The sequence below is a fragment of the Anoplopoma fimbria genome, chromosome 5, assembly GCF_027596085.1.
Source record: "Anoplopoma fimbria isolate UVic2021 breed Golden Eagle Sablefish chromosome 5, Afim_UVic_2022, whole genome shotgun sequence".
NCBI lineage: Eukaryota > Metazoa > Chordata > Actinopteri > Perciformes > Anoplopomatidae > Anoplopoma > Anoplopoma fimbria.
The window spans coordinates 9,479,476-9,505,540 of record NC_072453.1 but is presented as its reverse complement, the minus strand read 5'-3'; the positions used below and the strand labels follow the sequence as shown (position 1 = coordinate 9,505,540).

General features: G+C 35.6%; 2 protein-coding genes across 2 annotated transcripts; one reads left to right on the top strand and one right to left on the bottom strand.

Moving 5' to 3' along the window:
• Positions 1–337: 337 nt before the first annotated feature.
• tubgcp2 (tubulin, gamma complex associated protein 2) lies at positions 338–9,669 on the bottom strand. Its single transcript, XM_054598958.1, has 18 exons — positions 9,581–9,669; positions 9,227–9,384; positions 8,217–8,345; positions 7,802–7,978; positions 7,333–7,495; positions 6,408–6,615; positions 6,129–6,328; positions 5,374–5,563; positions 5,138–5,283; positions 4,886–5,066; positions 4,181–4,361; positions 3,197–3,369; positions 2,083–2,211; positions 1,884–2,004; positions 1,637–1,780; positions 1,106–1,222; positions 806–969; positions 338–714 (listed from the first exon to the last, which is right to left on the bottom strand). Exons 2-18 carry the CDS (start codon positions 9,374–9,376, stop codon positions 639–641), a joined length of 2,649 nt encoding a protein of 882 aa, XP_054454933.1. The 5' UTR covers positions 9,377–9,384; positions 9,581–9,669; the 3' UTR covers positions 338–638.
• Positions 9,670–12,045: 2,376 nt separating this feature from the next.
• kctd2 (potassium channel tetramerization domain containing 2) lies at positions 12,046–25,454 on the top strand. The gene is given in 7 exon segments (XM_054598971.1): positions 12,046–12,557; positions 12,560–12,775; positions 17,853–17,961; positions 18,057–18,148; positions 18,259–18,354; positions 19,270–19,395; positions 20,233–25,454. Coding segments are annotated over 7 exon segments (831 nt in total). The 5' UTR covers positions 12,046–12,395; the 3' UTR covers positions 20,263–25,454.
• The last annotated feature ends 611 nt before the right edge of the window (positions 25,455–26,065 follow it).

Below are 26,065 nucleotides of genomic sequence, written 5' to 3'. Positions count from 1 at the left end.
TTTGTTAGAACCTTCACTATAAGTTCTGCAAAGGGTTTTTTCAAAACAGTCTTCTGATTGTTCCCTAAAAAGGTTCTTTAAAAGGTTTTTTTTTAAATAATCTTCAACGTTCAATATAAGTCCTGTGAAGTTTTTAATCTTCTTAATGTCCCCCAAAAGGTTCTATATGGTTTAAAAAGATGTTTCCTAAATGTTCTGTTAAACAAAAAAACTTTCTCAGTACGTTGACCAGAGGTTTTTAAAAATAATCTTCTGGGAATGTTCCGAGGACTATGATACCTAATGGGAACGTACCTAGAACATTCTTTTAAAGGTTTAAAGGATGTTGAGGGTCTTAATTCATTCAGTAAATTCTTGTTTTTAATGAATACAAACATACATTTTCATTGTACAATAAGTTACCCACATGGAGTGCCACAACTTTTCATTTTTATCAGAATAAACACATTAGTTCATCGTTTCCTAAACTTTACAATTTGAAGCATTGAAATGAAGCTGCAAACACCAGACTGTAACTCAACATGTCAAACAGTACATGATATATAATATACACACTGAAGCATCGGCTCTTTTGTCTGAATGGAAGTTATGGTAACGATGGACAGACAGTAAGGATGTGTTTTTATTGCGTTTTTATGCTACACTGATGCTTTCTGACTCCGCTCTATGGCCATCTTCTCCAGACGCTCGGTGTAGAACCCATTGAAATCCAACCTGTGGAATCATAAGCGCTGAGTTAGCATGTTATCAATTAACAAAAACATCAGTAACATGCAGGAACACATGGACTTTAACAGCGTTTTACCTGTAGATGATGCTGATCATGCTGTGCTCACAGTCGTTGGTGCTGTAGATGCTCAGCTTGTCCAGCAGGTCCAGCAGCAGCATGCTGAAGTTACTGTCAAACTTGCTGATGGTGGCTTCAAAGCCTGCGTCTGACTGGAGGGTGTCTGCATGCTCCGCTAATAACTGAAGCAGAGAAAGAACATAAACATATTATCTGAGACGTGTTGAAACCAAAAGTTGTGAAATAGTTGGAATGTTTCCTGGTTTTAATGCAGTGTTGATGTTAACATGTTTCTTTGATGAGGGTTTTTGGGAATACCTTTGTGTTCAGCCTTTTCTTCTCTGCCTCCTCAGCATGTTCGCTCTGAGTGGGAGGCCCATCCATGGTGCCTTGCTCCAGAGAGAGACGCTCTAACCTCATGCTCTGAGTGAAGCGCTGCAACACATGAGAAAAGAGAAAACAGCTTAGAAAAAGTTCTTAAAGTGTCTTAAAGCTGCTTTCTCTCTAGTGTCCATCAGGGGGCGACTCCTCTGGTTGTATAGAAGTCTATGAGAAAATGACTCTACTTCTCTCTTGATTTATTCCCTCAGTAAACATTGTAAACATGAGTTTATGGTCTCAATCTCTAGTTTCAAGTCTTCTTCAATACAGCATGATGTTCATTTAGTAAATTATGGTCCATTTAGAGTCAAACAGACCATAAAGCAGGGTATGATTTAGGGCGGGGCTACACACTGATTGACAGGTCTCTACCGGAGCTGTATGCGACGTCACTATGTCAGGTCTCTACAAGCAGAAAACAAGCAGCTGTTTTGCAGAAAAAAACATATCCTTTTTTGATCAACATACCTGCATGCAGTTTGTGTACATGACGCAGACAGACATGAGTTTGGAGAAGATCCTGAGGAGCTCTGGGTTGGTCAGCATGCAGTCCTTCAGGCAGTTGTCCAGGAAGCTGGTGTGATGACAGAGAACGTCATCGATGTTTGACGCCTGCAGGCGGAGAGGAGAGAAGTTTAACAAACGCAAACTGCAGCGTCAGATAAAATACCTTTTGGTGTTATGATAACAGTGAGATCAGAGCTCGTTTACTCACGGTTTTCAGGTTGTTCTCCATGACGTGCCACGTGGGCTCCATCACCTCAAACATCATGTAGTACTGGATGTTCTGCACGAAGTTGAGCATACGCTGTCGGAGGGCAAACGCAGCAGCAAACCTGTGTGTGGGCAGTTTGAGGGTGAGGACATTTTGTTGTTTTGCTTTAAATTCCCCCTTAAATTCTGCATCAACTCACCATTTGGCACAATGTAAAGAGTACAGCTTGAAGTCTTTGTTGCTGATCCACACGTTGCACAGCAGCCTCTCCACATGTTTGCAGTAAAACATGTGTCTGAACAACATCTGGTACCTCGTCAGGGCTTTCCTGGAAAATTTGTGTAAATGAAAATGTGTTAAAATATATTTACGGATTACTTACTACAGAATTTACGCTCGGACCAAGTGACAGTCACACATTTCTGATAAATAAATAATAATCTTCACAGAGCTTTTTTTTTCCTTCTGAAGGGCGCAGCTAATCCAGTTAATACGGTAATAACTTTGCTCAATTGAGCCAATCGAATCGATTCTTTACCACTTAGAAAGTTCACAACAGCTCTCTCACTGAGAGAGGAAGGAGAATTTCTTTTGAGGGGAAAATGAATAAATAAAGAGAGAGAGAGGCTGATTAGAGCACTGTTTGTCCTTTGTAATAAAATAGGCACTTTTTATTTATTTTATTTAGAAGATTAGAAGTGGGCATCAAGTTCATTGTATTGGACTTTCATTATTTAATGTATGTATTTTATTAATATATTTAAAGATAGCTATTTGTTTTCCATACATTTCCATGTCTCTGTATGTTTAATAGTATTCTTTTTTGAAAATTGAACATAAATATTGTTGACATTATTTGGAAATGCATGTTTTCTATTTTATTTTTAGGCTATAAGATACAATTTAGACATTTATGAGGTTCGGATCTTTGCTGGGAGGAATGTTTACTAACTGGAGCTCTTTGAATTTGAATTGATTAATCAATTATTCATCAACATGTACTTTATGTTTGATGAAGGATTATTACAGGAATTAAATTATTCCTTTAATGCATTTATACCTTTGATTGTTTAAATTATTAGTTATCTGTGGCTGCCGTGTTGTCTCTAAAATAAAGAAACCTTTCTCCTATGAATACAAAACGTCAAAATTACAGTGATTATTCTCTAAAATAGCTGACGTTTACTGCATTTCTTTAAGCATTACAGGATTTATTGTTGATTATTATGATGACCATGATGCTAAAGTATCTTAAAGGTTAAGAAAACTAAACAATATAAAACATATAAATAACATCAAATCAGCAGCAGAACCTGTTGATGATGAGCGAGAGCGGCCACTTGACGATGTAGTCGAAGGAGAAGGCCTCCAGCCCGCTGAGGGCCACGTCCGTCGGGTCGGCGTTGGTGATGGACTTCTCCTGTTTGGTCTCGATGGCGAGCACCCGCAGCAGCTGAGTGATGACGTCATGAGGCATTAAGTCAATCTGTGGAAAGATGAGAGGAAGTTCAGACGATATGAAGTGTGAGACAGCGTGACTCATGAATCATGAGATCAGTCAGTTACTGGATCAGTGTCAGTATACGATGAAGGAACGGATGGTTGTTCCGTTTTTGTTTTGAATCCTGCAACTCTTCATCTCTTAGTGTTTTACTGCTAATATTATGGGTTTCGGCAAAATCAAAACAGTTTGGGGCTGGAAACAAGACGCTAAAAGGCTCTGTAGACTCTGTAGTAGGGCCGGACAATATATTGATATTATATTGATATGGTGTTATGAGACTAGATATCATCATAGATTTTGGATATCATAATTTGACATAAGTGTTGTCCCTTCCTGGCTTTGAAGGCGGCATTACTAATATAAACATTTTTATTATAATATAATATAATATATAATATAATAATATAATAAAATAATATTTTGTAATTGGACACATGGTCTTCAATATATTTTATTTTATTATTTTTTTTGAACAGTTTATTTATTTAATTTTCTACAGGAAATACAGAAAAATAAAGTAAATATAAACGAATTAAAATAACGTAATAATAAGGTAATAACCCTACTATATCATTGGAATATTGTTATTGAGGTATTTAGTTGGTAACCATTTTAGTTGGTAACCATTTTAATGATTTTTTCAAAAAAACAAGCTTTAGTGTCTCTACCGTCATTAAACTAACAGGTCAAACAGCACCACAGATTCATATTCATGCACCGGTCTGTCTAACTCGGGCAGTTTTAGTGTACATAAGTTTATTAATCCGAGCACTACGGTCTCTCTTCCTCCCACCTTGAGGTCGTCTTTGAAGGGGTCCGTGTTGGCGGTGCTCATCCTCAGAGCCAGCTCCAGCAGGGCTTCCAGTCTGGGAGGAACGATATCGTCCACCGGCTTCTTCAGCTCTTCCTCCGTCAGGTCCATGAAGTGCACGAAGAAATCACCTTTGTCCATCAGGAAGTAGTGTTTGATGGATCTAAATGACAACAAACACAGGCAGTTTTATTGGTATATCAAAAAATCAATACATACAAATGCAAGCCTCCACAAGTTAGAGGAGAAACTTTTAACACAGAGTCCATTTCTGTATTTAATCTGGACTTCAACTGGAGTGCAGAGCTTTTGTCTCTTTTGAAAAGGACTTGAATTTTAGTTTAGATTTTATATCAAAGTCCCGCACTCCAAGCTTTTAATTAATGTTTATTTATGCTTGCTTTTTTCTGAATGTAAACTGCCCTGGGGTTAAATGTAAGTAGCTTAAACTTAGACTTAAACATAGACTATTATTATGAGATATAAATGGCTTTTCAATGACGCTGATCCTGTCTTGTCTCATCCTCTCTCTGATATCTTTCCTGTAACTCCAAATTAAGTGCTGCTATTTTCATTAGAAAAGATTAAGCAACAATGGGCTGTTTTTTTTAATGTTGAATAGTTTTAAAAATCGAGCGTGCTCTTGCTCGTTACTCTAGATTACCAAGCCTTCCTTAAACCAGTTACCTCAAGCGTGAAACCAGCTCCTTCTCCTCCATGAGGAAGGCCAGCAGGACTTTGCTGGCGTAGTTGTAAGCCTTCTCTATCTGCTCCACATAAGCCCTCTCCTTCAGGGTGTACAGGACCTCTCTGGCATCGGGACACGTCACATCGCGGCCGCACTCACGCACCACATTGAGGTATTTCCCTACGAAATGAGGAAGGGGATTAAAACCTATTTTCTAAGAAAGGCTCTTATAATGTTGTATTTCTTTTTACCTGTGCTTAATATTTTGTCTGCCATTTTCTGTAGAAAGGAGGGAATCCGGTGTTGTACGATGGTGTACCTCTGGTCCCAGTACTTGTCGTTGTAGTCCTCCTGAATCTTCTCTTTCTGCAGCTCGTGCTCCTCCACCATGAACTCACTAAGAGGACACAGTCAGATTAAAACACAGAGCAGACACAGAGGCATAAGTTATGTTTTGTTCATTCTTAGCGTGGGTTTAGAGCCGTGCCTGTACGGATCCTTGATGATGCCCCTGTAGATCCACTTCTCCAGGATCTCAAAGTACGGGACGCTAGCTGCTTTGGTGAGGTAGAGGCACAGCTCCTGAGCCTGGCTGTCGCCGGTGTAGTTGAAGGTTCGATCGTGAAGAAGACTCAGCGTCGAGCCGCCCATGCACTCTCCTTTGTCCACCGAGGACGCTGAGGAATTAGTGGATAAATGTTATTTTTACTTTCAAAATAGCGCTAGGTATCTAAAGATAAAAGATAAAACAATCAAATAGCAACAGTTTGATTAGTGCAGTCATCTTCTGGAAAATAGAGAGCTGCAGGAATCAGGATCATGAAAGTTTACAACCACAAACTACAGACTGAGGGCATTCAGAGGATGTATAGATTTCCTATTATGTATTTATTGATGTCAAATTGAAAAAACATGTGCCTTTGGTTGTTGACTCAATCTGCTGTATATTTCTCTAGAAACCGGGTTCAAGCGCCCTCTAGTGGTTAAAATGAGCAGCTGGTGTTCACCTGAAGAAGCACCTAAGTTCAAGGACAACTGTCCTTAGATGTTGTTCTTGTGTTTGAGCTGGTCCATGTGTCACTTCTCCATTTATTATTTGCGATATCAAAAGTCTCAAATGAAGTGTGCAAGAATGCAAATAGCAGGAAAACTAACATTCTTTGGTCCGAAGACGCAGCCGCTTCGAAACAGTCTGGAAAGAAAATGCCAAAGACATAAAACCCATGTTCTCCAGACTCTTACCGATGGAGGCCAGGATCTCCATGGTCCTCATGGTGGGCTGGATGTAAAACCAAAGCTTCTGCAGGGACAGCAGACCCTGCCGCTGGAGGTGCTCCAGCTGAGTGACTAGGATCAGGTACTCCTTCATCAGGGTCCTCATGGCCGCCGTCAGCGCGTGGTTCACCTGTCCGTACTCAAAGGACGACTTCTCCTCAATGAAGCTGAGGGAAAAAAACAACACCACTCATCTAATCTGTCCTCAGTTATGAATGCATGTGAACGGCACTGTCACGTTCTTACCGTGTTATAGTGGAGTAATACGACGCCACTGGTAGTATTCTGTTGACCAGCTCTTTGATGGACATGTCCAGCGTCGAGTCCACGATGAAGGAGCGGTTCTGTCTCCCCAGAACGGGCTGAGCGGTGATGTCTCGTCCGTCGACTCCAACCAGGACAAACAGCAGATCCTCCACCAGAGCTTGCTCCTGCGCCGGCAGCGGCATGGTTCCTGAACAACACACAGGGGCGTTTGCAACCAGTGAACAGGAAGTGACAATATTTGGACTGCGGAAGAGTGACCTATAGACACCATATACGTGTCTGGTGTCGACCTGTCAATTACTGTGTAGCCCCGCCCTAAAGCATACCCTGCTTTATGGTCTATTTGACTCTAAATGCACCATAATTTACTAAATGATCATCATGCTGTATTGAAGAAGACTTGAAACTAGAGATTGAGACCATAAACTCATGTTTACAATGTTTACTGAGGGAATAAATCAAGAGAGAAGTAGAGTCATTTTCTCATAGACTTCTATACAAGCAGAGGAGTCGCCCCCTGATGGACAGTAGAGAGAATACAGCTTTAAGACATGAAGCATTGGCTTTACTTTTCAGAACCGGAGGTCGCCTCCTTGTGTTGACATGAAAAGTAGCCGCACGGTTGGTGACATGTTTCTGTTCATCTTTTCTATTAAGGCCCTTATAAATGCCTAGTTAAAAAAACACACACAGGACAGCGAGCGCTGCATGCATGTGCCTTTAGCCTATGTCTCATAATAAATAACAAATGACAATGATGGGTAATAACAGATTATGACAGAATTATTAAAACCAACGAGAAAATCTAATACAAACACTGGTTTTGACCTAGTTCTTTATCCAGTATTAACAGAATACACTGAGCTGGTGTCTTGCAGCAGACGTGAATTTTAAGCTGTTTTACCGATGGCTGCTGCTGCTGGATCTCCTGGAGGAGTCGGGCTGGTGATGAAGTCTCCGATGAGAGCGGGGCGGTCATAAACCCAGTTAGGGAACACGGGGTTGGGCTGCGTCGGGTTCTTCTTGTTGTGTTTGTCCCTCAGCATCTTCCGTGTGACCTCAGCGGGCTGAAGACAAAACCACGAAGACACATGAGATTTAACTTAGACGTTCTACCGCGATACTATGCTCTATTGATTTTTCCCCCCCCCAAGCCCTATTGTAAAGATTGTAAAACCCTCTGAGGCAAATTTGTGATTTGTGATGTCGGGCTGCGCAAATAAAAATGAATCGGAATTGCAGTTCCCTTCACAGAGCCTTTTCTCCTCTGTCTGATCATTGTTTTGGTTTTAGTTTCCGTCATGTTCGTTGTGAAATGACCTGTCTTCCAGCTTTACGGGTCAAACTGCTGCATCGGAGTAAGGAATGCTCACCAGAGGAGCGTTGGAGCCGGCCGTAACGTTGCCGAGCTTCTTCCGCAGCTCATCCAGCTCCTGCATGGACATCTTGGTGCTGGTCTGAGGCAGACTGTAACTGGTAGTTGTGGTGGACGTCGTGTTCGCTGATGACTCCGACCTCTCTTTGGCGTTTTGCTGCAGAAACTGGAGTGTCTTTTAAAAAAAAAAAAAAAAAAAGAATCAAGACAAAACTGTGAGATGGTGTGATAAGAAAGGTTAACTATTAAGGTTTAATATTGTTGAGAGTTGCAAGACAATCATATGAAAACACGGGATTCATTCTTTACATCATAATCCTTTTAAATCTGAAACACCAAAAGGGTGAAATAATTTAATCTGAAGTAATAACAAACAAAACCATATAACAAGCTGCTTATTAACGCTGTATTACCTCTTTATCCTCGCAGAGTTTGGAGAGCAGATAAAGCAGAGGGTCCAGGTTTCGAACATTTTTGGACTTTAGCTCCTCGTACTTCCTCAAGAAGTCCTCGGGGGTTTTAGAGAACTCTGCTAATTTAACCTGGAAATGACGTAACAGACAATATCAAGAGAGAATATCCAGTTTGCAACACATTTGTTTCCGCATGGAGTTTGACAAATCATTTTCATAGTAATATGCTTCTTTCAAACCTGATTTAAACTCTGTATCCGTTCTTCCTGTAAAATCAGCCTTTACTTCCTACTGGCTGTTTTATATTTAAATTATATTTAAATAAATGATGTATTGAGATAAATCATTTTCAAAAACATATTTCAACAATAATATATTTCTAAGAAAAAAAAAAAAAAGAAATCTCAAAATTGTATTGATACTGATAAAACAAACATTGAGGATGTTTGGACCTCTACGCATTTCAATAAGGTTCTTCAACAAAATGATATACTTATATTTCTATAATAAAACTGTGTCACAACCATTACATGCACATATGTAAATATGCATAATAAAGGACTCTGGACTCCAACTACTGCAGGTTTCCCATTATAATTTTCTCCTCATTCCTCTTTTAAAAGTTATTATTTATAGCAGAACTTGCACTGAAAAAAAAATCTCACATATATGACGATGAACGACAAAGTATGCACTTATAACTCAGGTCCAATTGGTTTTTTTTGCACAATATCTTTCTCTTTTTAGCTCTCAGCTACTGTAACATTACAAATTCCTGCTGGGACAAGTAAAGTACTTAATCAAACCAAACACAGCCCTCATTTCTCCTACCAGTTGTTGCATGCATATCTGGCAACAAAAACAAGTTGTTCACTAATCATACCTGCAAAAATGTCACAATATCATCCTCCCATGACACCTCATCACCTTCAGGACATTCTGATAATGTTCCAGGACTTTTCTGTGCCCTGAAAGTTGTATTAAAACATGTCTTATTGAGTCACACCCACCTTGGCACTGTGGGCAGACACTGTGGTGGTCACATAGGGAGTCCTGTGTTTCTGCAGCAGGTCTATGTAGCCCTCTGCTCCATCACCTCCCCGCACATGAAGCAGGCTGAGCAGCTCGTTCACGTCGTGGTGGATCCTGAACTCACTCATGGCTCAGGCTGCAGAAAAATGACAATAATGAATTGCATGCATGCATGCACAGTCTCCTGCACCGATGCTAGCTAGCTCACTGGCTAAAACAGGATGCTAACTGCGCAGCTATCTTATCTAAAATAACACATGTAATATTACCAAACCGTTATAACAACGTAACTCAGTGATAATAAGCCTTATTACAGGTGTAATGCACAGTACCTGTCAGTGGAGTCTGGTTCAATAACAACAACAAACACTGGAGCAGAGAGAACGCGCCTTCAGATAGTCAAACTCTTCTTCTTCTGCTGCTGTAATGCATGCAGCGATGGCGCCACACCGCCCTCCACAGGTTAACGGTGGTACTGCACCTGTAGTTAGCAGCAGAAAATAATATCCAGTGCATTCGTTTCTTATGTAACTGTTAATGTTTTGCACATTTTTTTTATTATACAGTTTGTGTTTATTAATGTATAAATGTGTTTCAAATATTGTTCTTTGGACACACCTTCTCATTCAATGGTTTTTCTTTATTTTATTTTTTTATTTTTTTCTACATTGTAGATTAATATTGAAGACATCCAAACTATGAAGGAACACATATGAAATGGTATATGGTGTAGATAAGGGAGAGTGTGAGGCTGGTTATGGGTTTACTTTTTTATATACAGTACCAGTCAAAAGTTTGGACTTGTAGTTATTTATTTTCATATTCAATTACTCCCCTATCTGTTATTTTCTTTGTACATTTGTTTCTGTTTTTTAATTTATTACAGATGTATTTATTATATTTTCACTGTTGAATCCTTCAAAAAATACAGTATATTTAAAAAAAAAAAAAAAAAAAAAGATATATATATATATATATATATATATAGGCATTACGATGCCTAAATGTATCTATTTAAAAACTGATTTTGTATAAAATGTATCTATATGAGAATGAACTCTACTTATTCTTGTAGTTATTTATTTTCATATTCAATTACTCCTATCTGTTATTTTCTTTGTACATTTGTTTCTGTTTTTTTATTTATTAAAATGTATTTATTATCTTTTCAAAAAAATACAGTAGATTTAAAAAAAATATATATATATATAGGCAAAAATAAAGCAGCTGTTTTTATTATTTAAAGTTAATCCCATTTTTTCTTGAATATTGCAGATTAAAAAAAAAAATAAATATAAAATATATTTATTTACAATTAACTCAACTTATTCTTGTAGTTATTTATTTTCATATTCAATTCAAAATACTGTATATAAAAAAGGAAACCCATAACCAGCCTCACACTCTCCCTTATCTGTGTTTGACTTAATAAAAATAATAAACAACTAAAAACATCACAATAGAGGTAAAGAAGGGTCCCTGGATGTTAATATTACTTTATTCTTCCTTTTTTTATGTATTTTTTCATGCTTTTTAGGTTGTTATTGTCATTTCCCTGGATGTTAATATTACTTTACTCTTCCTTTTTTTTTTTTTAAATGTATTTTTTCATGCTTTTTAGGTTGTTATTGTTATTTCCCTGGATATTAATATTATGTATTATATAAATAATATTATATATTTATTACTTTATTCTTCCTTTTTTTAATGTATTTTTTCATGCTTTTTATGTTGTCATTTCCCTGGATGTTAATATTACTTTATGTATTTTTTCATGCTTTTTAGGTTGTTATTTCCCTGGATGTTAATATTACTTTATTCTTCCTTTTTTTATGTATTTCTTCATGCTTTTTAGGTTGTTATTTCCCTGGATGTTAATATTACTTTATTCTTCCTTTTTTTTAATGTATTTTTTAATGTATTTTTAGGTTGTTATTGTTATTTCCCTGGATATTAATATTATTTATTTATAAATAATATTATTTATTTATTACTTTATTCTTCCTTTTTTTAATGTATTTTTTCATGCTTTTTAGGTTATTTCCCTGGATGTTAATATTACTTTATTCTTCCTTTTTTTATGTATTTTTTCATGCTTTTTAGGCTGTTATTGTTATTTCCCTGGATGTTAATATTACTTTATTCTTCCTTTTTTAATGTATTTTTTCATGCTTTTTAGGTTGTTATTGTTATTTCCCTGGATGTTAATATTACTTTATTCTTCCTTTTTTTATGTATTTTTTTCATGCTTTTTAGGTTGTTATTGTTATTTCCCTGGATGTTAATATTACTTTATTCTTCCTTTTTTTAATGTATTTTTTAATGTAATATTTTTCCTTTTTGCTTTTTAGGTTGTTATTGTTATTTCCCTGGATGTTAATATTACTTTATTCTTCCTTTTTTTAATGTATTTGTTCATGCTTTTTAGGTTGTTATTGTTATTTCCCTGGATGTTAATATTACTTTATTCTTCCTTTTTTAATGTATTTTTTCATGCTTTTTAGGTTGTTATTGTTATTTCCCTGGATATTAATATTATTTATTATATAAATAATATTATATATTTATTACTTTTTTCTTCCTTTTTTAATGTATTTTTTCATGCTTTTTAGGTTGTTATTTCCCTTTTTATTTATTATATAAATAATAAATCCATATATATATATATATATAAAAAAAATAAAATAAAATATATAGCCTCCCTGAGAAGATAAAATCCCACCAACGAAATATAACCGCGTTTGCTTTTATTTTGAAAAACGTCGACACGGCGGAAGTAAACAGTAATCACGTTACAACCCGGAAGTAGTGCCCTTTTTTACCCCCCCTCTGATTAACGTTTGAACAGACGAGAATGAGCAATTTATCCGGCGAGGAAACGAGTAAACGCGATGCTGCTTCCACCGTGCAGACTTTAGGGGTCGTATCCGCGTCGTAATCGTCGGCGGCCGGAGCAGCTCGGAGGCGGTGCAGGCGGAGCAGCTACGCCCTGACGCGTGCCGCTGCCGCGTCGGAGGAAAAAGATCCGCGCTCTGTTTACAAATCGGCGAGAAAGTGTGTTTCCCTGCAGAGTGTCGACAGATAACCGTGCAGTTGTGTGTTTTTATTAACAGACAAAGACAGACAAAGGGAGAGAAAAAAAATAAAATGGCTGAACTGCATGCGGTGGAGCCGAGCGGCACCAGCACCATCGAGCAGCCGGAGCACCACCGCGATGTTCGCGGCTCTCTGCGCCTCGCTTCGCCCACCCTCATGGTGCCTCCGCGGAGCGCACAGCTCAGCCCCGGCGGGGTGTCGAGCGGCAGCGGCGGGGGGGAGGAGGAGGAGGAGGGCGCTCGGTGTTCGGGTTCCCCGCGAGGAGCAGCCCGAGCTCCCCGTCAGAACCGGGGGAGAAGCCCGGTTCGCGCTGGGTTCGGCTGAACGTCGGCGGGACGTACTTCATCACGACGAAGCAGACGCTCTGCCGCGACCCCAAGTCGTTCCTGTTCCGGCTGTGCCAGGAGGACCCCGACCTGGACTCCGACAAGGTGGGCACAGAGAGCCTCACCTAATGGGCTCAATGACATGCACTCACTGGTTCTGTTCTCTGATACACTATGATGACAATGACAACCTAAAAAGCATGAAAAAATACATTAAAAATACATAAAGAAAGGAAGAATAAAGTAATGTTAACATCCAGGGAAATAACAACCTAAAAAGCATTAAAAAATACATAAAAAAGGAAGAGTAAAGTAATAAATATATGATATTATTTATATAATAAATAAAAAGGGAAATAACAACCTAAAAAGCATGAAAAAATATATTAAAAAATACATAAAAAAAGGAAGAATAAAGTAATAAATATATAATATTATTTATATAATAAATAATATTAATATCCAGGGAAATAACAATAACAACCTAAAAAGCATGAAAAAATACATAAAAAAAGGAAGAATAAAGTAATATTAACATCCAGGGAAATAACAATAACAACCTAAAAAGCATGAAAAAATACATAAAAAAAAGGAAGAATAAAGTAATATTAACATCCAGGGAAATAACAATAACAACCTAAAAAAAAAGCATAAAAAAATACATAAAAAAAGGAAGAATAAAGTAATATTAACATCCAGGGAAATAACAATAACAACCTAAAAAGCATGAAAAAATACATAAAAAAAGGAAGAATAAAGTAATATTAACATCCAGGAACCTAAAAAGCATGAAAAAATACAAAAAAAATAAAGAATAAAGTAATATTAACATCCAGGGAAAAAACAACCTAAAAAGCATGAAAAAATACATAAAAAAAAATAAAAAAAGGAAAGAAAAATAACAAATAAAAAATACATAGGAATAATAAATAATATTAACATCCAGGGAAATAACAACAACCTAAAAAGCATGAAAAAAAGCATTAAAAAATACATAAAAAAATACAAAAAAAGGAAGAATAAAGTAATAAATATATAATATTATTTATATAATAAATAATATTAATATCCAGGGAAATAACAATAACAACCTAAAAAGCATGAAAAAATACATAAAAAAAGGAAGAATAAAGTAATATTAACATCCAGGGAAATAACAATAACAACCTAAAAAGCATGAAAAAAAATACATTAAAAAATACATTAAAAAAAAAAATAAAGGAAGAATAAAGTAATATTAACATCCAGGGAAATAACAATAACAACCTAAAAAGCATGAAAAAATACATTAAAAAAAGGAAGAATAAAGTAATATTAACATCCAGGGAAATAACAATAACAACCTAAAAAGCATGAAAAAATACATTAAAAAAAAAAGGAAGAATAAAGTAATATTAACATCCAGGGAAATAACAACCTAAAAAGCATGAAAAATACATAAAAAAAAAGAATAAAGTAATATTAACATCCAGGGGAAATAACAACCTAAAAAGCATGAAAAAATACATAAATAATATTAACATCCAGGGAAATGACAACATAAAAAGCATGAAAAAATACATTAAAAAAAGGAAGAATAAAGTAATAAATATATAATATTATTTATATAATACATAATATTAATATCCAGGGAAATAACAATAACAACCTAAAAAGCATGAAAAAATACATAAAAAAAGGAAGAATAAAGTAATATTAACATCCAGGGAAATAACAATAACAACCTAAAAAGCATGAAAAAATACATTAAAAAATACATTAAAAAAGGAAGAATAAAGTAATATTAACATCCAGGGAAATAACAATAACAACCTAAAAAGCATGAAGAAATACATAAAAAAAGGAAGAATAAAGTAATATTAACATCCAGGGAAATAACAACCTAAAAAGCATGAAAAATACATAAAAAAAGGAAGAATAAAGTAATATTAACATCCAGGGAAATAACAACCTAAAAAGCATGAAAAAATACATAAAGTAATATTAACATCCAGGGAAATGACAACATAAAAAGCATGAAAAAATACATTAAAAAAAGGAAGAATAAAGTAATAAATATATAATATTATTTATATAATACATAATATTAATATCCAGGGAAATAACAATAACAACCTAAAAAGCATGAAAAAATACATAAAAAAAGGAAGAATAAAGTAATATTAACATCCAGGGAAATAACAATAACAACCTAAAAAGCATGAAAAAATACATAAAAAAATACATTAAAAAAGGAAGAATAAAGTAATATTAACATCCAGGGAAATAACAATAACAACCTAAAAAGCATGAAGAAATACAAAAAAAAAAAGGAAGAATAAAGTAATATTAACATCCAGGGAAATAACAACCTAAAAAATGAAAAAACATGAAAAAAATACATAAAGTAATATTAACATCCAGGGAAATGACAACATAAAAAGCAGCATAAAGTAATAAAAAATACATGAAAAAAAAAAGGAAGAATAAAGTAATAAATATATAATATTATTTATATAATACATAATATTAATATCCAGGGAAATAACAATAACAACCTAAAAAGCATGAAAAAATACATAAAAAAAGGAAGAATAAAGTAATATTAACATCCAGGGAAATAACAATAACAACCTAAAAAGCATGAAGAAATACATAAAAAAAAGGAAGAATAAAGTAATATTAACATCCAGGGAAATAACAACCTAAAAAGCATGAAGAAATACATAAAAAAAGGAAGAATAAAGTAATATTAACATCCAGGGAAATAACAACCTAAAAAGCATGAAAAAATACATAAAGTAATATTAACATCCAGGGAAATGACAACATAAAAAGCATGAAAAAATACATTAAAAAAAGGAAGAATAAAGTAATAAATATATAATATTATTTATATAATACATAATATTAATATCCAGGGAAATAACAATAACAACCTAAAAAGCATGAAAAAATACATTTAAAAAAAAAAAGGAAGAGTAAAGTAATATTAACATCCAGGGAAATGACAATAACAACCTAAAAAGCATGAAAAAATACATAAAAAAAGGAAGAATAAAGTAATATTAACATCCAGGGACCCTTCTTTACCTCTATTGTGATGTTTTTAGTTGTTTATTATTTTTATTAAGTCAAACACAGATAAGGGAGAGTGTGAGGCTGGTTATGGGTTTCCTTTTTTATATACAGTATTTTGAATTGAATATGAAAATAAATAACTACAAGAATAAGTTGAGTTAATTGTCAAATAAATAGATACATTTTATTTTTTTATATATATATATTTATTTTTTTAATCTGCAATATTCAAGAAAAAATGGGATGAATTTCAAATAATAAAAACAGCTGCTTTATTTTTGCCTATATATATATATTTTATTTTTTTAATCTACTGTATTTTTTTGAAGGATTCAAAACAGTGAAAAGATAATAAATAAATCTGTAATAAATAAAAAAACAGAAACAAATGTACAAAGAAAATAACAGATAGGGGAGTAATTGAATATGAAAATAAATAACTACAAGAATAAGTTGAGTTCGTTGTCATATAGATAAATTTTATACAAAATCAGTTTTTAAATAGATACATTTAGGCATCGTAATGAAATAACATAATGGACATAACCTTATGTTCAATAGGATGATACATGGTAACAGGACACAGGTAAATGGCCATTTACAGCTGGATGATATGTAAAAGTAGTAATACCACTGTGTAGAAATACTCTGTTATTTACTATTGTAAGTAAAAGTGGTGTACTAAAGTAAATTATATTTATTGATGACAGACTTTTGCTCCAGTTAAAGTGATACGGCTGAAATCATTATCATAGAATGAGTCAAAACTGATATCAATATGCATGACTATTTTCTTGACATCCATTGATCGTTGTCTTCAAATTGCTTGTTTTGTCAGATCAAGAGTCCAAAATCCAAAGATATTCAGTTTTAAAATATTCTTGTTTTCATGATGAGAGACTCTTTTAAGAAAAGCACAGATAACACTGAGAAAAAGCATTGGAGAAGCTTGGACCAGCAAATATGTGGCATTTTTGGGCTTGAAAACTGCCTCAAACGATCAATCGATTACAAGATTCAACAGTGATTTTATTTGCCCCCAATATCAAATAGTTTTATTTAATGATGAATTAATTTAAAGTTTCTCCAACGTCCTCTTAACGCCGCCCAACTAAACGTCCTGTTTCCATGACGACTGAAATGCTCATAAACCTTAGCTGCGTTCCAAATCGCACACTTTTACTTTTAGTACATGCTGCAGCTTTTTTTACAAAGTATGCTGTGTTGCATTTAGAATGTACTCATTTGGGACGTACTACTTCCTCATAACATGTCAGCTTTAACCTTCCTTTGCTCATGTGCAAAGGATTGTGGGTCAGCATAGCCAGAACATCCTGGTATTTTAACGCACAGTTTGTCTTTTTCCACGATGCCATTTTCTCCCAAGCGTCCCCGATTGGTACTGAGCATGTGCAACTCTTACGAGAAGGAAGCGAGATGGCTTACTGTGACTTAGTGGGTAAAGCAGGTCGTCTCTTTAATTAACAAGATTGGCAGTTTGATCCCTGGTTCCTTGTGTCCACATGGAAACGTCCTTAAGCGAGCTATTGCTCCTCGTAAGTTTTACATCAGCCGATTGCTCCTAAATGCTTCAGATTGGTTAAATGCAGATGTGAAGCTGTCTTGTATATGACGATCCTATTATTATGTAAGTTTAAGGGGAAATTATGAGTCTTTTAGTAGCTAGATATACCAGGCCGACAATATATTTTACTTTCTCTCTTGAGTCCAAGATTATCAAAAATAGTTGCCAATTAAAGCTCCGTCCATCAACCAAACAAATTAATTCAGCTCTAATTCCATTTATAATTTGTACCTAGATGTTTTCCTGCTGTGTCTTTTGTAGTGAAAGTGGTGGACCAACTCTTCTCAAACATAGACAAACCTCTGCTAACAACATGGAAAATAAAATAAAAAACACTGACTTTCAGGGAAATAGAGCTTTATATTCAAAGACCAGTTTGGCTGTTGTTCAAGCTGATGATATGGACCTAATCGACTCGTCAATCTGACTTAAGTTTCTTAAGTTTTATTAACTCTCCTTCTTCTGGAACATTTCTCCCTTTCTTAACAGTAAAGACAAACCAAATCCTCTCTCAACATTTTTATTTGTTCCCTGCAGGACGAGACAGGCGCCTACCTGATCGACAGGGACCCCACGTACTTCGGCCCGATCCTCAACTACCTTCGGCATGGGAAGCTGATCATGGATAAAAACCTGGCAGAGGAAGGTAAAAAAAACAACCTTTTTATTAATAAGTTTTAAGTACATAGAGACCAAAAAACAATAACGTCTAATGATGATTTAAATGTTTTCTTTTGTCAGGCGTTCTGGAGGAAGCAGAGTTCTACAACATCGCGTCTCTGGTGCGGCTGGTGAAGGAGAGGATACGGGACAACGAGAACCGGACCTCTCAGGTACAGAAGACGGATTCTAGTACAAATAAAAACAAGAACTTTTTATTTATTTGTGTGCAGATTGTTAAAGTTTGCTCTCCGTGTGTGTGTTTGTGTCGCGTTGCATTCAGGGTCCCGTGAAACACGTGTACCGAGTACTTCAGTGCCAAGAGGAGGAGCTCACACAGATGGTCTCAACCATGTCGGACGGCTGGAAGTTTGAGCAGGTGCAGAAAATACAGATTGTATTTTTCTTTCATTTTTGTCATGCTTTAGTTCATGATTCAGTCGTTTGGAGAGAGGTCTGAAATATTTATATATTTATTACTGACGGATAAAGCGTTGGGAAGCCAGTTTAATCATGATTAGACTGTCTATCAAACCAAATATATAAAAAAGCACTGATAGTTAGCATCATATATCTGCTCATATTAACGATAATTTTAATAATAATAATACATTTTATTTAGGATGCATTTTTCAAGGGAAAAAAAAATATTTATATATTTATTTACCAGTGATGGTGCACATTAATAAACATTTCAGTTTCCATCTCTATTTAAATGTGTCATAGTTAGCTAGCGAGCTCATTTTTGTCTGTAGTCCCCTGCGGCAGTTTATTAATAGTAAATCATTTTCATATTTGATTCATTTGCAGATTTTTTTGTTTGTTTTGCTGCTCTCGCTTTGGGGGTGACTGTTTAAAACTCAAATATATTCAGTTTATTGTCACCTCTTATCACTTTACTGTCACTTGAAACAAACACAGAAGCCCTGACGTCTGTTGACTACTAGGACTGCAACCAATTAATTTTTCACCATCAATTATTCTGTTGATTTCTTTCTTGATTGATTGATTTAATCATTTGTCATTAAAATATCTGTAAATGTGAAATGTTTCTTCACATCTTCAAACTGATAGTTTGTTGGACCAATTATCTAAAATACGAAGATATTTCATTTACAATGATACACATAAAAAAAAAAGAAGATCCTCTCGTTTGAAAAGCTGATACTCTTATAGAGAAAACTTGAGAAATAGAAATATTACCCAGAATGCAAATTGTTCCAACTCTGCTCAGTCACAGAGCTTTTCAGTGAACCTAATATTTTCTGTCTTTGTGTTTTTCTCCGATCTTCAGCTCATAAGTATCGGCTCCTCTTATAACTACGGCAACGAGGACCAGGCAGAGTTTCTATGTGTAGTCTCTCGGGAACTCAACAACTCCACCAACGGCATCGTCATCGAGCCGACCGAGAAGGCCAAGGTGAGCGATCTGTTCTGTTCTCTACTTTTCTTTATGTCAACAAATCCAACGAAAAGACCAAAACCAACACAGAGTTGATACCAACAAAAGGTCATGAACCTCTGAACTAGAAAAACAAATATGGATTAATCCGCCACTGAAAATAGTCCCAGAACAATTGCACTATTTCCTCCTTTTTTTTTGATTAAAAACTACAGTCACAATCTTAATTACTGAGCCCTTTAGTTTTTCTCCTCATTTAAATATAACTAAATATTTTTGAGCCGTTTAACACAAAGTTATATCTTCAGTAGGAACTGATGAACTTAGAAACAAAGACGGAGTCCTGAAATCAGGAACTGTTGTTGATTTCGGTCTTTTCGTGGGATATTTTGACAATGAGAAAAATATAAAATATCACAGAGGCTATATCTGACAATTTATTTTTCCTCCTGCAACATTACAGAACAAAACATAGTTTCCATGTGTTAATCTGCAGCTAGCAATGTAAACAAACCCTTTCTATTATATATATTTATAACTATCTCAAGTCCCCCTCCCCTAATAAATCGGAGGAAGCTACCATAATCTTTATTAATCTGTCAATTGAGTCTATAAAATGTTTTTAAAAAATATGGAAATGGTTCACAAGCGGTTAAAATATCAACACATCCAACATAAAATCATTTAAAAGAGAGATGAACAGTAAATCTTCACATTTAAGAAGAAAATATTTTTGTTCTTTTGTGTCTTTTATAAATGACGTGATCTCACCAGCTTTCTGAGATATTACTTTCGAGATTTAAAGGTATTATTTTAAAGGGATTTTCTGACTTTTGTTCCTTTCTGTCCCCACAGATCCTTCAGGAGCGAGGCTCGAGGATGTGAAGAGACGCCGAGCTAAAGAAACACTTTATCGACAAAAAAAACAAAACAAAACAATAAAACGGAACATTTTCTCCAGTTTTCATCGAGATCCACGAGTTTACCGTCCTACCATCGCAGCCTTCATCATCATCATCATCATCATCATCATCAAACCTCCTCCCCTCCTGTGGTTTGCCGTTCCACAGCGGGGGATACCCAACGCCTCCCTCTCCTCCTCCTCCTCTTCCTCCATCAACGACTTCAGGTGGAGTTTAAAAGGGATTACAAGAGAGCGGTTTTCCTCAAAGCAGCTTTTTTTTCCTTTTGACGGTCAGTGTCACTGCGGCGCTGATGGACGCCGAGCACAGAGCTGCTACCAGACATCATCATCATCATCATCATCACTTTTACATTTGGCTCTGTCGACTCAGCAGAAATCTCCTCAGGACTCTCAAAGGACATAAAGGAACGAACGCAACTCCACGGATTGAGCCTCTTTAACCTGCTGATGGAGTGAACGCCCGCCGCCTCTCTCTCTGTGCACTCCCAGAATCCTCGGCTAGATGTCGAAGGAGGAGTCCGATCGCTGTGTTTGATCATTTCATCTTTTAAAAAACACCTTAAAGGAGTAACGAACCGCGCCATCCTCCTCCTCTGTTTCCTGCTCACAAGCTCCATTCGGTCGCTCCTCCTCTGGTTGGAGACATTTTGGGATATTTCCGCGCAAAAAAAAGGAAAACAACTGACTCAAAAAAAAAAGACTGTACAATTTGTCAAGGCATGTGAGGAATCTATAAACATCTATATAGGCTACATGATGAAATAATATGAAAATGGTGTAATTACTGATTTCTGTGTCATAGTTGTCATATATTTACATATTCTCGGTGGATGAGTCTATTTAAACGACGGGAGAAAAATATCACGTTTCATAACCAGAAGGCCCCCCCCCCAAACTCGGTCACATGGATGTGAGTACATGTGTGTGCGGTGCCTCTCTGCTTTTTAATGTCCACGAATGAAATATCACAACGTTTCTTCAGCTGCACGTTTTCTGTAGTGTTCCTCAAAAAAAAAAAGAGAAAGCGTTTGCTCTTAGATATCCTACTTTGATCTCTTGCATATCTTAAAATTGTAATAAGGGGTTAAAGGAAAAGTGTCGTTCAGTCCAGACAATTTTTGTTTTGCTGCCTCAAACACCTAAAGCACCTCGTGCTGATCTCATCGCCGCCATCAGCTCACTCTGTTTTTAGTCCTCAACTTGTGGCTGCATCGTCTCACGTTCTTGCAGAACTTGTAGCAACTGCTGCGCACGTGCATAACCGTACTTGTCACGTTTAAAAGATACCTGAGCCTACGTCGACGGAGAGATTTACAGACTGTCAGCGAACCTGCCACAAGGTGTCCTCGAGCAACGCCTTTATATTTCAGATGTTATGTGATGTTGTTTTTGCCCTGCCAGCAGATAGAAAATAACTTGGCTGAAGTTCAAGTTCCTCTTGAAATATAACTGACATTAAGTTGCAGTGTGATAGAGCTGATTTTAAGACTTGTAACAACATTGAAAACATATAAACTATCCTCTTTTATAACCGGCACACTGAACTTATAGTGAAACTAAACGATTATCAGGCTGAATATGTTCAAGTTTTCAAATTATTCATTGTGAAATTCTCTTTTTTTGTGCAGGTAAAACTGAATTTGCTGCTACTTCAAATGTGCATTTAAAAAAACTGAAGCAAGCTTTAAGTAGCTAAAGCTGGAGTTAAATGACGGATTAATAGATTAACAGAAACTATATCTGCAACTGTAACTTATTTTCTCTGTTTTATATCATTGTCTATTAAATATCTTTAGGGTTTGAAGAAACCGGGGAAAATGTGACATTTTACACAATTCAGACGCTTTTTAGAATAATCTATTAATCGAGTTTGTTGAGAAACTAATCCGTAAAATCATCGTTAGTTGCAGCCATAGCTGTCATACAACTGTAGGGCTGCAAATAATGATTCCTTTTTAGCTAATTAGTTCAGAAAAACGTGAAAAATGCAAGTTCCTAGAGCCCACGGTGACGTCTTCAAATAGTTTTTTCCTTCAATGAACACCAAAAATATTAACTTACATTGATATAAAACAGAGAAAAAGTAAAAATCTCAACATTTGGAAAAACTGAAACCATTGAATTTTTGCCGGTTGATTGATTTCTGCTGATTGAATCATTGATTTTTTTTAAACCCCCACATGCTACAAAAACACAATGTTAACAGCCATCAACGTCATCACTGGTGTAAACTCAGCCTTGTTAGAAAAGCAACTTAACGCAGAGTTTGAGCCGTATTTACACATATCACATGGAGAATTGAAACATCTCAGACTGAACTCACATTTTAAGAAAAAAAAAAAAGATCTTTAATAACTTTGAAACACATTTCTTTGTACAAAGACCATATTTGATGCAGTTACGTTATATCAAGCATGAACAAAAAGAAACAAACCTGTACCTGTGCTGTTGTCCCGCTCTTTGAGGCCTCCAAGCTCAAACTTTGATGTAACTTCTTCTTCGTTGTTTTTTGTTGTTGTTTTTCTTCTCACGTGTGTTTTTGTGCAGTTTCTGCAGTTTCTGCTAATCTGAGTTGTGAGCTGCTAAAAATGCCCAAACGTCTCTTTGAGGAGCACTTCTTTTATTCCCCCCCCTTGTTGTTTCTCCGGGCCTTTTTTTGCCAAGCACCTTGGGTGTTGTTTCCCTTCGTGTGTGTCCAGTGTTGTGCCTTTTGACCTGTGTTGTGCACAGTTGTTCCCCCCCCCCTCTCTTATCATTCGGTGCCTCTCATCCCTTATATAAAACAGGAGACACCTCCCTGAGGTAAAGTGTGTAACGCGGTGCTTTGCTGGTTTTCTAATGTTTGTGTTTTTAAAGAGACGCCGGCCAAACAAACTGATAACCGGCTGATTTTTCTTTGTGCCATTTGCTTTTTGAGCTGAATCCGTTCACATCACTCCTCACAGGGAGTTCAAAAATTGTGTACCAATCTGCTAAAACCAGTGGCGGTGGTTTGCTTTGTGTTTTACCAGAATGGGAGGGAGTCAACAGAGCAGAGTTCCCTCCTCTGCTTTTATCTTAGTAAAACTCAGTGCACTTGTTATCAGAAATCAATTTCTCCTTTTTTTTTTCTTGAGTTGCATGCTGAAGCCACTTCTGATGATCCCATTCTGTTTAAATGTATGTAATCAACCTTCTTAAAAGCACTTATACCTGTAAACCTTCATGGTCCCAGTTGGATCGTCCCTCGGTTGCTTATAGTTCAGCGGTTCTCAAACTGAGGGAGCGTCAAATGATGGTTAAAAAGATAGAAAAGCAAAAAAAAAATGATGTTATGTTTCAGTCGCTCTTCTCACTTTTGCTCTTAAGTTGTGTGCAGACGTTCATATCCCCCAGATGTTGAACCCTGCTGACTTTGGGGATCCTCTGACGCAGTGGTTTTTTTATTTTGCAGAAAATATTTTTTGCATTTTTTACATGCAGAAAAATATAACGAGTCACTAGCAGAATAAAAGTGAATTGGTAGTTTTCAACCAGTTACACAGAGAATTAATAGACCAGAAAAATCCTACACAAGACTGCAAAACAATTTAAGTGTGACGTTGGCAGTTGCTGTGTGTCCACATATTAACAAAAATATTTTTCTGCTGCTCTTGAATTTGATTTAAATTGATGCCCACTTAACATATTATGATGTTATGTGTAAATAAATAATCAAAATCTAGCGTAAGGACAAACTTAAATCTGTAATTTTATTATAATATATATTAAGATTTAACAAACAGAAATGGTAAAATATTGTTTAAAAAAGATAATTTCACTAAATTTAGTCAACAATTTCAAAGTCCTTAGAGTGTAATACGTATATTAGAAATATGTTCAAGTCGTAGTTTATTTTTTAAAATTCCCTGCGTAACGTTGTTTGGCCTCCCGAGCTCTGACTTTTCATCTAGAGCCAACATGAGGGCAAAAATGTTAACCGTCCAAACCTTTGTGCTAACAGTGGTGCTAATAAATAGAATGTTAACATGTTAAAGAAAGATATAAGATGCTGACATGGCCGAACACTTGTTTTTTTAGAATTACCGCACAGTTCAACGTCGTTTAGGAGTCAAATAAATTAATGAAAAATATGTTTATAGTTAAACTTGTCTCAGCCAGTTTACGCGTTTTAAAGGGTTAAAGACAAACAGTTTGGGAACCGCTGATCTTTACAGTGTGTTTATCTGAACGTTTTGAATCAAGCACCCATTTTTTAAAACAAATAAAATACCTTTTGACCATTTAGTTTTTTTACTTTCACCTGCACTAGTTAGTCAAACAGATTATGTGCAATTATAACAAATCTGCAAAAAAAATAGAAATAAATATATAAATATAAATATATCTGTTGTTGGGGCACGTGAAAACACGAGAGCATGCATTGTTCTAGAGATTATGCCGTGTACTGTGTACTGGATTTTGTCTGACCTCCGTGTTGGTGCAAAGTGTATGTGATGCATGGTGGGGTGGGGGTGGGGGGTGATGATGGTGGGTAGGGGGGCAGTGGGACGGCATGGCTCTGTGGTTTGTAGGTGTAGAATTCTTGTGTGGAGCAGTTGGTCTACAGCTAAGACACATTCTCCACCTCACACGTCACGTTTCTTGGTTGTTTTTTGTATCTTTGTCACGTCGGTTTAACTCAACTGTAGACGCAGAAAAGCTTTCGAACAAAAAATGAACAATCCCATTTGATTGCAGACTCCCCCCCCCTCCTCCCCTTTGACCTCTGACCTCGGTTTATAAAGCATTTACCGCAGCTCAACACACAAAAAGAAAGATTTTTTTTTTTTTTTTTTTAAATCCATGGATCATGTTGCCAGTTAATCTGTAAACACACTTGCATGCGTTTGTGGACATGCACCACTTGTACACTCATGTAGAGGTATTGAAAAATTTCACCTATTAACCGTTACTTTGTGTTCATTTATCAACAGTATTGATGTCAAATGTGAATATTGTCAATGGAGACTGTGGAGAAAAATAATGTTTGGAAGCTGACAAAACATTTTTTTTTTTTGTCCGATTGTTTCACTTTTATTTATTTTATATTTTTTTGAATTTTGTCTACAAAAATTGTCGTTTCTTTACATGTGACGATTTTAACGAAACCCAGTCTGGTTTTTAATCATAAAATGTGTCTGTGTTTTAAAAAAAAAAATGTGGCTCGCTGAGTGTTTGTTGCTTCTGTGCATTTTAAAAAGATGTTGAACAAACGGAACAAAATGAAAGATTTAGAAAATGTTATAACCTCCATTTTAAACGTGGTCAACCTGCAAGGATTATACTACATTAAGGTTTAAGGTCCCACCCATCATATTAAACAAATATGATAGATATGAAATTATGAATGAAAATACTCACATATGTACTTTAAACGTATATTTCAGAACAGCACTAGAGCCAGTATACTGCTGGCCAGTTTAATCAATAATAATACATCATATTTTAGTAGTTTATTTATATGTTTCTGGTAATCTGAATCTACGAAGTAACTTCAAGCTATTAAATAAATGTAGTGGAGTAAAAAGTACAATCTCCAAAATAAAGCAGCATAAAATAGAAGTACTCAACTAAAGTAAAAATACCAGTAGAAATAAAAAATACAATCTCCAAAGTAAAGCAGAATAAAATAGAAGTACTCAACTAAAGTAAAGATACCAGTAGAAAATAAAAGTACTATCTCCAAAGTAAAGCAGAATAAAATGGAAGTACTCAACTAAGGTAAAAATACCAGTAAAAAAT